General features: G+C 46.2%; 1 protein-coding gene across 10 annotated transcripts in view; it reads right to left on the bottom strand.

Moving 5' to 3' along the window:
- NIN (ninein) overlaps positions 1–13,643 on the bottom strand; it is a 106,859-nt gene that overhangs the window by 61,237 nt on the left and 31,979 nt on the right. For all 10 annotated transcript variants that reach the window (XM_034648571.1, XM_034648572.1, XM_034648573.1 and 7 more), the window contains one exon: positions 10,884–10,965. In XM_034648571.1, coding sequence (XP_034504462.1) covers positions 10,884–10,965 — 82 coding nt within the window. The remainder of the gene's footprint in view (positions 1–10,883; positions 10,966–13,643) is intronic.

Here is a 13,643-nt window from a genome sequence, read left to right on the forward strand (position 1 = left end):
AAAACTGTATAAAGGAAAACAGTAGGTTATGTTTTTGTCTTCACACGCTTCAGTGTTGTACAAAATAAAAAGGAAAGTGCATAAAGGGGAGAGTCATTTCTTGACCTTAAAGAAGGACCTCAGCATTCTGATGTAACATGTCTCAGGTGCAACCGTCACCACCGCCACCACCGCCACCACCGTCACCACCGCCACCACCGCCACCACCGCCACCACGCACTAACCTTTCTCTACAATGGGTAGCTTTGAAGCAATAGAATAAATACTTCACTCTATGCAAATGTCATCTTAGATACAGATTTTTTTAGCACCTTGCACAGAATTAGGAGAATAAGATATTCTATTAAAATACAAAGATTGGCAATGCTTTGATTTCGGTTCTTACCATCCACAAAAGCACAGCGTCTCTCGAGAGAACACAATGTACATTCTGTTTGAACATGACAGTCTTCACAGGAGGTGTCTGAACTCAGACATGTGGATTTTCAAACGAGGTATGGACACCCATCATCAAAACGCGGGTGGCTGATTAGGTAAGAACTTCACCACCACAGAAACCATGTTAGGGCTTAGCCATGACTTCGCCGTTTCCCTGGGAGGGCCAGGGATCCCGTCTGACTACCGCTGCCCTTCCCTGCACCCCCTGCCCTTCCTCCGGCATAAGCTCAGATTTCACAGATGCGGTCAGAAGCATTCTGAAAATGCTCAGCAAAGCAGAGAGTGAAGTATTTAAGCTCGCTCTATAATTTCTAGCGATATTTATATCCAGCTTCTTAAAAGTCCCAGCCAAGTCATTTTATTCGGTCGAGCGATTCTCTTACAGGGAGGCTTTAAGCATACACAATTTATATCGAAAATCACATGCACGTTTGAAGGTACCTTTCATCAGGAGAGAGTGGGTCAGCCTGTGAGTATTCAGGAGCGGCCCAGACACCCGAGCTACGTGTTGCCAGCTGACACCCACAGATGCTAGTCAGATAAGAGGCAATGCAGAACCATCCTTAATATATTACACATTTAAATTTTACTGGTAGACAAGATACACCGTTAGTGACGATGGCGGCGGGGGGTGGGGAAGTGGGTATGAAGAGAAAAACTTACGCCATCAGAAAAGGGAACATGACATTTCCTTGGTGTGAAAACGGTCATAGTCTGGAGATGGGAGTGACAAAGGAACTCTTACTGCCTGCCGCACTTTTACAGAGGAAAAGACTGGTGGGACAGAGCGACCCACTTAAAGCAACTGGGAAATACTCCAAAACCCACCTGTGGGGGAAATGACTCCCCAGTTATTTACCACTAAATACCTCACGCCAGGCAAGGGAGCAGTGCTGGATCTGGATAAGGGATAGAAGGTAATAGATGGAGAGTCATTAAGGGACCCTGTGAGGTTTGGGTTTATTTTACTTTTTTTTGCATTGCCAAGAATTTTTTTAAATGTTTACTTCATATTTTATTATTATAAGTAATTCTGAGCACACTTTAAGTTAGCATCTTTAACAGAATGTAATTACATCACCAAGTCAATTTCGAGAGAAATCTATTAACCTGTATACTCTTTTGGGGGATGAAAGTATTAGCACACACAAAGGAAGAATGAGGTGGTAATGTGACCTCCTAGCGAATTTCCCAAACCGTCTCTGTGACCAATAAAGAATTAGACTAATCGAACCAATTATCAACCATTACTTCTTTGACTTACATACTCACATAGCTCTCTCCTATTTAGGGCATGAGCGTCACTAGACTTACATGACAAGAAGCGAAGGACGACGTCCAGAGAGAACATTCATGGTCAACAGTCATTAATGTGTTAAACATTTGAAAACTATGGTTTTCTCTATCAGTCTCAACCAGGCCTTTAAAAGGCCACAACAGCAGTCCACCAAACGAATTTTAAGACACTCTTGTACCCCTAAATTAAAGAATACTCTACCCCAGCCTTACCACGTCCAACAGACATTCACACATCTGCAGCCAGGGAGCAAGTTTATGTCCTTTATGAGTGCATCCAGATGTAACCTCCACATTTCAGGTTTCCATCATGGAACAATTTTATCTATGCCAGGTAATACAGTGTTTTTTGATTAAAGAAATGAAATTGTTTACGTCATACAGCTTTCTTTAACGTAAGCGTAAGTGACTGCTCCAATTACGTTTTCCAACGAGGGACATGAAATGCCAGTGAAACAAACAATATGTAAAGGATTGCCAAACTTTCAGTGTTTTATTTCCTTGAACATTTACTTATGATTCTACTCGGATTTCCAAGCTTCAGGGTCATTTTTGTTTCTTTCAATTTTCTATTTCTCCTATTTGACAAAAGTAAAAACGGGCTTTGAAGGAAAGAGGACAAACCCAGACTGCCTAGAGGAATCCTGGACCCTATCCTTGGAGTATCGTGAAATGCACCAATCCTAGTAAGGTGGCTTTGAAGCAGTCCTACGGGACTTAGTTTAGATGATCTGGGTTTTATTCCATAAACCAAACACTTGGTTATGAGTAGGGGACAACAGAGAAATCTTGATTCACTCCCCTATAGACTGCTAGAGAAATATGGAAGCAACTCATAGTCTCTACCCAGCAGATGGTAGGGGGGGAACTAAATGGGGAATTCGAAAGACAAGGAAATACCATTTCTCCCAGTCTTAGAAATGAAACAAAATCTGGATGCTCAGACACCGCATTCTTTACTCCATATCCCATCTGTCCCAAGGACAGAAATTCCAGACCTGCGATAATGTCCACTTTCCAGAATCAGGATGAACCACCATGCATACGTATGACTTGTGACCTGAAGTCTTGCACTTACGATAAAAGGACAACTGAAATGCAGAGTCAGTGAGAGAGACCACTCAGGGGATAAGCCAGCTGGAGGCAGGGAAAACCACGGACACTCACCCACCCAGCCCTCTCTCGACTCCCTCCCTGCCTCAACTCTGGCAGAGCAGCACAGAGCACAGGGTCCATGGCCTCCTCCTGACTGGCTGCAGCCTGAGGGATGTAGGTCTCCACTTGGAAGGCTCTGCTCTCCTAATGGCCAAAACAATGAGGATCCAAGAGGAAGCCCATGGGCAAAGTATCGTGGATAAGATGGAGATTTTATCGCTTTTTGATTTAAACCTCCCTGTTCCCAAAACTGACCTGAGGATATTTCCACGATGAAGAAGGAAGCTCTGCCTTTTGGTGCTGATATTCTTATTTTGAAACTGCTTGTATGGACCCTTGTTTTCTCCTTCCCTTCCTGCCCCATTCGGTTAGTCTGGACAATCGTTCCCAGTGACACCAGCCCCTTCCAAAGCCAAAGGTGCTTGGCACAGAGTTACGCCAGTCTGAGGCCCTCCATGTTACATTTCTGCTGAGCTCATGGGATTCCTGAAACTCATTTAAAAATAAGGAGTCACAGCTATCAGAAAGAACGAATTCTCAACATTTGCTGCAACATGGACAGCACTGGAGGAGATAATGCTAAGTGAAATAAGTCAAGCAGAGAAAGACAATTATCATATGGTTTCTCTCATCTATGGAACATAAGAACTAGGATGATCGGTAGGGGAGGAAAGGGATAAAGAAAGGGAGGGTAATCAGAAGGGGGAATGAAGCATGAGAGACTATGGACTCTGAGAAACAAACTGAGGGCCTCAGAGGGGAGAGGGGTGGGGGGATGGGACAGACCGGTGATGGGTGGTAAGGAGGGCACATATTGCATGGTGCACTGGGTGTTATACGCAACTAATGAATCATCGAACTTTACATCGGAAACCGGGGATGTACTGTATGGTGACCAACATAATAAAAAATCATTAAAAAAAATAAAAATAAGGAGTCAAAACCAAAACACATGCAAACATCAGGAAGAGCAGCCCCCAAGAAGCTTCCCTGGGAAAGGGCAGTCAGGCAGCAAATGGGCATCACCCAGCCCCACGGCACGTCCCCACCTCCTCGCCTCCTGTGAACACCGTTATACCCGCATGACACAGAGTGCAACCCCATACCCGATACTAAGTAAGAGAAAAGGGAAGAGAAAGGACTAAAGGGAGACCAAGGGGGTGGATGAAAGAGGGAGAGGCGGAGGGAGGGAGAGACAGGAGACAGACATGGACAGACACAGGTGGTGAGAAGGGGTGGGAGGGAGAAGATGGGCAGGGACTTAGGGGCCAATGGAGAGAGCGGGAGCAAGAGGAACAGATAGGGGAGGGGACCAGAAGTGGGGGCAACGTGTAGTGGGGGTCCAAGGAGGAGGGCAGAGGTGAGCTGGAGTGGTAGAAAGAAGAAAGGGGTGAGGAGGAGGACGTCCCAAGGAGGGAAGGGGAGAAGAGAATCCAAGAGAGAATGAACAACATAAAGACATCAGGGAAGCCTTCGGACATTCCTTCCGCCTCCCGGCCTGCTCTCTGCCTCCGTGGGAGGTCGCCAGCCAGCAGGGTCCTCACCCCACACCTCTGTGCACACACGGCCCTTTCTGGGGCAGCTGCTTCCTGACCGCTAGCAGCCCGCTCCGCAGCCACCCCTCTCTCCTGGAACCCCCCACAAGATGCGGGGGCTCATGTGGGGCTCTCAGGGAATGCGGGGACAGAACTTCAGAAGCGGTCGCCACAGTTTGCTCTCACCAGTCCGCGTTGATGGTTCTTGCTGGAGCACAGGGGCTTCAGGGCACAAAGTTAACAGGGGGCTCCGATTAACCGTGCCTGGGAGGAAAGCTTCGAGGGGAAGGTCTGCACCTCACAGGGGTGCCCGGGCTGGCGGACGGGTGCGGCCGGCAACCCCCAGGACTGAGGGGTCTGACCAGCTGGTCTACAGAGCCCTAAAAGCCGTTGGAGCTGCACGGAAAAACGCTTTGAGCTGTTCAGGATGACAGGACTGTTTCCCCAGCCTTCTCCTGGGGTGTCAGCCTGATGACCCCTCCTGAAGGTTAAGCATCTTGAGCCATTTCGGGGAAGAAGGCAGAGATACACATTTCACTTAAGTGAATGCTCCCCGTTGTTCCAGGTTCAACTCAAAACATCTCTCTCCAGTAATGGCATGGCACAACTGTCACAGGACCTTTTCTTCCATGAATTTGGTGCCACCTATGCTGTTGACAGCCCCTGGTGTCATAAAGATCACGGTCCTGTTTTTCTAAAAGCATTTTACATGTTAGAATTACCAACCAGCTGGACGGGAAGGCTTTCTAGGGCAGGAGAGCTTCTTGGAAAGAGCCTGGGCTTTGATTCAAACAGACCTGGACCAGAACCCTCAGTCCTTATAAAGATCATGGGTACTTAATGTCACGAAGGCTTAGCCTACTTATCTGGAAGGGACGATGACCAGAGCTCAGTGGGACAAGGTTGCTCCTCTGTCTGGTAGCTCCTGCCCCAAGGAGCTTGAGACACACCCCATGGGGTCCCCGCCCGCCCCCCCCCCCAGGCTCCTTGTGGAGCCAACAGTGGCTTGGAGCCAGGGGACCAGGCCCGGGGAGCAAAGTCAGAGACTCCACGGCCTCCAAACCTGCAGCAAACTTCCTTGACCTCATTTTTCTTGGTAAAGGGCAAGATTAGCGGCAAACGCGTAATGCTGTGATCCAGCCTGTCATCTCAGAAACTGGGGCCACCTCCATGTCCGTCTTGCCTGAATTTTCTCTTCCTTACCACCTCTTTCCCCTTTACCCCTTCCCTTGTCACTTCCCCTTTGCCCTGATACGGGAGGGACGCTAAGACTCCCTAACCCTCCTTTTCATGTCCCTGCTTTGGAAACCTTCTCGGACTCTAAAGTTGACATAAACTTACAACACTGGCACAACTCCTGAGTCAATGGTTTTGTTCACATGAGTATTTTGATTTTTTTGGCACAACATATGTAGGTTTTAAATGAATGCCTTCCTGCCCTTCTTAAAAATGAAGCACGTGCAAAATCATCGTAAGTATTCTCAGTAAAATCATCGAAAGCATTCTTCTATAGCATGCCTGAATTGCTCGTTATTCTTTGATTACAGAGACATCACAATATGCCTAATTATCAAATATTTATGTTTGATACATATTTTCCCACTATTTCCAAGGACTACCCTTATACACACATCTTTGTGCGCATCCATAAATATTTCCGTAGCATAACATCTGAGAGCCACGTTGATTAGCCAAAGGCATTTTTATAGTTTCTGCTGCTCCTTCACTGCTTCATATAATTCCAGGAAGGTCCTGTCATTTTACGTGACCAGGAGTGGGCGTAAGTGTTTCCAATTCCCCCTGACCTTAGGAAGGGACTCCTCACTCCTTTCTTGATGGCAGTGGTGGTTTTATTTTGCTTTTAACTTTTGGAAAAATGTGCTGGTCCTCACTGTTCTCATCCATAGACAACAAGGGAACAGGGAACCACGTTCTTACTTACTTGACTCAACCAGAGAGAGCACAACAGAACACAACTCTGGGGCCATTTGTGTGTAGATCTCCTATAAACAGGGCCCTCAGCCAGACTTCGGAGCCCGGCCCAAGGCCTCTGAATACAGTGGCAAACACCCATCTTCAGCTAGATGCCCATAAGACCTGCTTCACTGCAAACTTGGTGAGTGAACGAAAAGATATCTATTCTATTTATAGCTTCTTCAAAATATAAGAAAAATCATTAAATTAGGGCAGCTCCTGGAATTAGGAATATTGTCTAAAAAAACAGCATCATCTGCACCAAAACCATATATAGTCTTATTTTCCTAATGATATGACTTTTGCAGATCTGAGTTCTCCCTCACCAGGTAAACAAAAGGCAGATTTCTACATTAACCATATCAGGGAAAGCAAGGGCTTCCGGGATTATGCTAACATTTACTACTGAACAGAAATCGAATGCAAGATGCATCAAACAAGGACAGAATCTCCGGAGAGCAGATCCAGACAGTATGTTCATACCATATAGCTTAGAGCCTGTGCTGGCATTTCCATTACAAAAATCCTATAATCCAAATGCAGAGCAAATTGAATAACCAATAATTAAGTTTTTGTCCCTCTCTTATTCCAGGAAAATAATTTAAAAATTAAATTGTACATGTAGATATGAAGGAATTATGTCACTGATGTTAATCAGTTAGGAATTTACAAACAATTCCCTACATCCCCAACCCATTTTCCTGTCCCTATTTCAGTATCAGCATTTTTCATTTTGTTGTTGTTGTTGTTTTAGGGGAAAAACTCTTCTCTAAAAGCCTTAGAATCATAAATTATCAGAGTAAAACAGATGCTGAAAATCGAGTATGAAAAATCATCACGCTAATTTTAAAAATAAAGAAACTGTACCTCAGAGAAATTATAGATGGCAGAACCCAAGTCTATGGAAATAATGACTTAACTCCATCTCCTTTCAAATTCTTTTTTTTTCTTCTTTCCTTTTCTTTTATTTAGAGGGAGAGAAAGAGAGAGGAGGCGGGGAGAGGGAGAGAAAAAATCTTAAGCCGGCTCCACGCCCAGCCCAGAGCCTGACATAGGGCTCGATCTCACCACCCTGAGATCATGAGCTGGGCAGAATCCAAGACTCGGATACTTAACCAACTGAGCCACCCAGGTGCCCCTCCTCTCAAGTTCTAATACAGCTTTGTTTTTATTTATACATAACTGTATTTTATCAGAGGAATATGAAAGCATGAGGTCCACTGGGCATTTGTCCTTAGCAAGCAGAACTTCACAGTGTCAATTTCTGTTTGGTAGAATCTGACAGAAACACAAAGCTAGCCTTTTTCATGAATTTAGATATTCAAAGATGACATAACTGAATCTTGGAGTTGAGCAGACTTTAAGTATTTTCCAGTACAACCTCTTTCATATATGAGGTGACCAAAGACCACAGAGGTGGTGACGTAGGAGGCCACCCAATTAGAGAGGCAGAGCCAGTATTTTCTAACTCCTGGCTTGAGGGCCTTTCCACCATATCCAGCTGGGCTTTCTGTATTATACTCTGGTACCGCATCTGATATTTTTAACTGATAAAAATCTGAGGTGTTATAAAATATCCATTTGTGACCCATTCTGTTTCAAAGGCTGTGCCCTGTGGCCCTATTTTTTCAGTCACTTTCCAGAGTCTAAGGGCAGTCTTTTTTCTCAAAGTCTAGCTGGTCCATTGATTTCAAAGGACAAGACAAAAACAGCACAGGTCTGGCCCTTACTGTACGAGATGAATTAAGTACTGAAAAGCCAAAGGACACTGCGGACACAGGCATTCCTGTCACTAACGACCAGGTGAGCTTGCTCTTCTCACTCCTTCCTGCTGACTCCAGCCAACTGTCAGAATCTTTGCGGCAGGCCGCAGTGACCGAGGACCGGGGCTGCCCCCAGCGCATCCATCTGGGGGTGAACGCTCTTCAACCCGAGCTTCCTAGAGAGGAGGAGCCCCTGGTGACGCCCTCCTTTGCCACCACCTGTGAGACTTCAGTTAAGCCACGTGTCTCTTCGGGCCTCCACATGCTCATCGGTAAAACACCAGCGTTCTCTCCAGCCCCACGATTACAGGTCTGTGATTTAGGGCAGAGCCATCTTCACAAAGGGGAAGAAGGGGGTGAACGCAGGTGGACTCTTGATAGTGCATTTGAGTCCTGAACCTTCTTTCTCTGTCGCTTGCCCGCCGAGCCAGTCAGCCTGCGGGGGCTGAGTCGCATTTTCGAGTGGGTGGGACAACGTTGCAGTGGAAAGAACTGCGTGATCCCCAGGGACAACTGGAGGGGCCAGAGTGAGATGGGCAAGAGACAGAAAAAGCAGTGATGCTCAGGGACAAAGCGGGGAATGTGGGAGGCAGGCTGACTCACTGGCTCCTAGGAGATAAACACTCTTTGGGGCGCTGGCTCAATCCTCGATTTTATCCTGCAGGCCAGACATCAGCGCTGTCGAGAGGCGCTCTGCTGCTGCATTGCACTGACTCGGGGCAGCCTGCGCACAGGACGGCGCACACGCGACACGGTAAAATCCCTCTGTGTGTCGTCCCGGAAGACTCGTCCAAATGACGGTCTCGACCTGCACGGCAGTGGGGCACACACGTAACTCCGAACCCACCACCTGGAGCTCGACTCGGAACGGCACTTCCCGGCTACGACCAAGCTCAGCCAGCCTTTGTCTACCTCCTCATCCGACTAGATCCCGACACGAGCAACTCGAGCAACTCGAGGAGGTGCTTGTCACGCCCGCGGTCGCCGTAAATCGGCACACTTACTATGACCGTTTTCCGGCAGGTGACAATACAGGTTTTGAAGAAAGGGCAGCAAAGAGAGCACGTGGACTGGTGGCAGGACTGCCCGTGCCAGACCCACATAAGAGCACGTGATCGACACACAGAAGAGCAACACTGAATTCTTACCTTCGGAGGCTCTTCGAACTAAATCAGCTCTATTCAGGGTCCCTAGGTCTTGCGCGGTTATCAAGACGAAAGATAACCTTAACTACACAAAAATACCAACTAAGTGTGAGCCCTCGAAGAACAGAAGCCCATGTTCCAGCAGTGGTCATCCGCAGAAATTCTATTAGTAGTCTGGAAAATCTCCAGAAGGCAATAACCGTCCCCACAGGCTCACTGCGGGCTTCTAGAGAGTGCTGGCAAGCCTCAGGGCTGATGACAACCTTCTTCGGGGTGGTGACGATAGGCAGAAAGGGGAGACTCAATCTGGAATCCAAAACTCTGCTAAACGCAGTGTTCCTACACACGACACACAGCCTGAGCATTCCAGAAGGCACAACGGAGAACTAGATCACCAGTGAAGAAATGAGTTCCCATCTGTGCTTTATCTAAACAGGTCACATTGAAGGAGTCTTTGTAGTGACAAAATGTTAACGATTTCTCCTCAACCTCAAAGACTGGACTATATTTTTATGTTACCTTTTTAAAAATTAGGTTTATTGAGGTATAATTCACACAGAATAAATTTCGCTCTTTCAGTGCACAACTCTATGGGTTGAAAGAACTCATAATATCTGTAACTACTACCGCAATCAAGGTATGAAACAGTTTCGTCCCCACAAAAATCCCCTCACGCTCCTTTGTAGCCAACCCCTAGCCCTAGCCTGACAACCAATGATTTGACAAAACCGGACTGTATTGTCATACAAATTTCAGCCCTGTTTAGACCTTTACATAATTACCGTATTTCACTGAGCCTGAGATAGGCACACAAACACACACACAGACACCCCCCCACCAACACTACCAGCTCTGAACACTCTGACATTCGGATATGTCTTACAATCAATGGCATTTTACTCTAGCTGCCAAAAAAATTTTCTTTTCAGAGATACATAAAATAATGTTTTATAATCTATAGAGCTTTTAAAAAAATCAGTGAAGTGTAATAGTAAGTCCTTTATTTTTTTAACATTTGTTGAATATTTACTATGTGTGAAGCATTCTCCTTGACCCTGAAAATACAAAAATAAACAACATGGTCCTCAAGAACCATTGCTTGAGATATATATTATCAATTATAACATAATGCGATAATATCTATAGCAGAGATTATCCGCCTACGAGGACCAAATAAGATTATCTCGAGATTGGCCACTCTTCTTCGGGCAAAATCCACCCCACCCCCCAACTCCGATCCTTCCATATACACAGGAAGTAGGATGAAGAAAGTACCATCCGCCTTCACTCTGCTCATTCCGGGAATGAGTTACTGGCACGCCATCTGACATATTGCCTAGGAACAGTCCAATTATTTCTTCCCTAATACACTGCTGTGGTGGGGAAGCCTCATTTTAGTGTTCAACAGCTGCAAGGCTTTTAGGATAAAATCAAAAGACAAGTCACTGAAAATAACTGTTCAATCTGTAAAAGGCAGACACCCAAAGCTTTCATAGACATGCTTCAAGGTCCCCGAATTCTTCCCTGGACAATTTTTAAAGGGAACGTAGAGAAGAAAAGTTAGTGAGTGCCCTTACCTGGTTCTTGAAAGTGCTCTTCATTTGACAGAGTTCTGGACAAGATAAGTATTAATGCTTCTTTAAATTGGTCAAAATGCACCTAAAAATAAACAACAAAAAATAAATTCAAAATCGTTACCACAGCCTTAAGGAAGTAAATCCATCTTCAAGGTACCAGAACCCTTTGGTAGCATCCTGACAGCCTTGAAGTGAGGCTTAACTTGTTTTCCCTTTTCTTCATTTCTCTAAAGCACTGAAGGGAAAGTGGGCTGATCATTTCTGACACCCCAGTGTCCTAAACACTAACATCCATGTTTAGTCAATCCTGAGCGGGGAAGCTATAGAGCAAAACCCTCCTTATAAACTCAGGAAAAGGTATGTTTTGAACTCAACTCCTTTTATTTTTCTGAACAATACCACAAGAGAAAGAGGTTAGGTGAGATATTAGGAAAAACTTCCCAAGTAAAGGATCCATTGTAACAATGCCCCACAGAGGCTTTCATCTCCTAAGACATTCTAGAAGATAGTGTGTGGCCGTCTGAGGATGACTTGACTATAGTCTTGTCTGAGGCAGGTACGTAATACCTACCTCCCCAGGCCCCTGTGATTCTATAAAGAAAAAGAAACCAAGAGCAAACACAAAGGATAAAAGAACCTTGCGAAGCATTTTCCTGAATTCTTAAACACAATTACCTTGACAGAAGGATGAAACAACACAAGTTTTACTTAAGTAACTCCTCAGAATTGGGATATTGCTTTGGTTGAAGGAGTAAACAGTTTTATGGCCAAGCGTATTCTTCTATAACTTAAATTTATGCGACCTCACCATGAGGCAGAAAGGAAAGATGGTATTTCTTCTCGCCATAATTCCAGTTTGATAACGTGCCACCTATTTACCCAGAAAACCATACGTAAATACAGAGTCCGTCAATTTGATATTTGTGCCGCTGTGGTCTCTTTGGACATCATTACGAGACACTGCCTAGACGTTTGAATATAGGTGACAGATAAAAACCACTGCCGAATTACACTGGGACAAGCAGCAAACCTCATCAGTTACCGAACAGCGGAGGAAAGAAAGTGTATGCCTTATCCACACAAGTCGGTGTAAAGGAGAGGAGTCCACTGAGGTCCTAGGTCATAAATTGTATGTGCTTGCAATCTACCATGCTCTAACAAAGTGTATGTGCTTTTCCTACTGCGTCCATTTTGATCACTTAAAATTACTTTCTAAAATCACGTTCCCTTAGATAGTATAGACTAAAAACCAGTACACTCTGCAAAGCCAGAGCAGAAAGCTGTCAAGGCAGGGGCGCCTGGTGGCTCAGTGGGTTTAGTGTCCGACTCTTGGTTTTGGCTCGGTCATGATCTCAGGGTCATGAGCTCGAGCCCCACGTCAGGCTCTGTGCTCAGCGGACAGTCTGCTTGGGATTCTCTTTCTCCTCCTCACTCTGCCCCTCCCCTCCTCCTCTCCCACTTAAAAAAAAAAGAAAAAAAAGGCAATCTGTCAAGGGAGGCAGGGCATCTGCTGGAGAGCCGGGGCCCAGCAATCAACAAAAAATTAAGGGGGAAGTGGTGCTGACTAGGGTTTCCAACAGACAAATCACCGAGGAGCCTGCAAGAGGGAGGACAGCCAGGTCCTGCCACCGGCCCGAAATATGAATGTGGGCTTCAGGCACTGGTGGCATCCTGGCTCCTGTTTCCAGGGGCAAGGCTGTCTTCCCAACCAGCCAGTCCACAAACAGCACATATCCAAGGGCTCTTCCGTCCAGGGACACTTGCAGGCATTGACTACTGCCTACTGGAATCATTCCTTCCCCGCGGGGTGGGCAGTCGGAGGGTGAGGAGCCAGCTGGGTCCAGATTCCGACCCTGCCTCAGACGCTTCTTCCTGCTGTAGCTAAATTACTAACCCACTCTGAGCTTTAGTTTGCTCATGTGTAAAATGAGGACCTCTAACAATTTTTATGATCCGTTCAAGAAATATTTATTGGGCAGCTGCTATGGGCCAGGCACTTAGGCCCTGCTGATAGAGCCGTGAACAAGAGTGAGAGAGATCCTGCCCACGAGTGCATGTTCCAGAAACGGCACAGGGAGCCCAGGCGCCTCCTGTGTGAGGTGCACCGCATGTACTCATGTTATTTATAACAACACCTCCCTCACAGCGGCAGTAGGAAATTAAAATGAGAGTTACGTAAGATGTCTAGAACTTCCAGGGACTTATCAGGTACTCAGCAAGTGGTAGTTAATACCACTTGGTGTAGTTAATTACCAATAGGTGTATGGCATGACGGCTTCCTCCGCTTTTACAGAGAAATGGCCACATTTTCAAGCAAAGCAACTGGACCTGAGAGTGACCAAGACAGCCAGGGGGAGGGGATGACAGCCGGGATCTTGCCTCTCCACCAGGATCTGGACAGTTGCCCAACATCAGAGAAACGGATCCAGTGTGCTGTGTTTAGGGACCTCAGCTCGGGGGTTCTCCTCCCGTAGGGTACTGATGGGAGTGACCTGAACCAAACCTTAGCTTCTCCTCGCCAGTTGTGAGTTGAACAGAAAGAGGCTCTTATGTCAAAAGGGAGGCACTCTCTTTGAGAACTCCAAGTCTTTTACACTTGGCTCGTGGGTCTCTGCTGGCTCTTCTAAAGGCCGAAGCTCTGACAGAGGGGATCAGAAGGAGCCCTTCTCAATCTAGTCCTGGCACAGTCCAATTCAGTGAGTATTAGCCATGGAGGTCGCCCAGGAGTCCATGTACCTCAACCTTACTCACCCTGAAAAA

This window comes from Ailuropoda melanoleuca, chromosome 20 (genome assembly GCF_002007445.2).
Source record: "Ailuropoda melanoleuca isolate Jingjing chromosome 20, ASM200744v2, whole genome shotgun sequence".
Classification (NCBI taxonomy): Eukaryota; Metazoa; Chordata; class Mammalia; order Carnivora; family Ursidae; genus Ailuropoda; species Ailuropoda melanoleuca.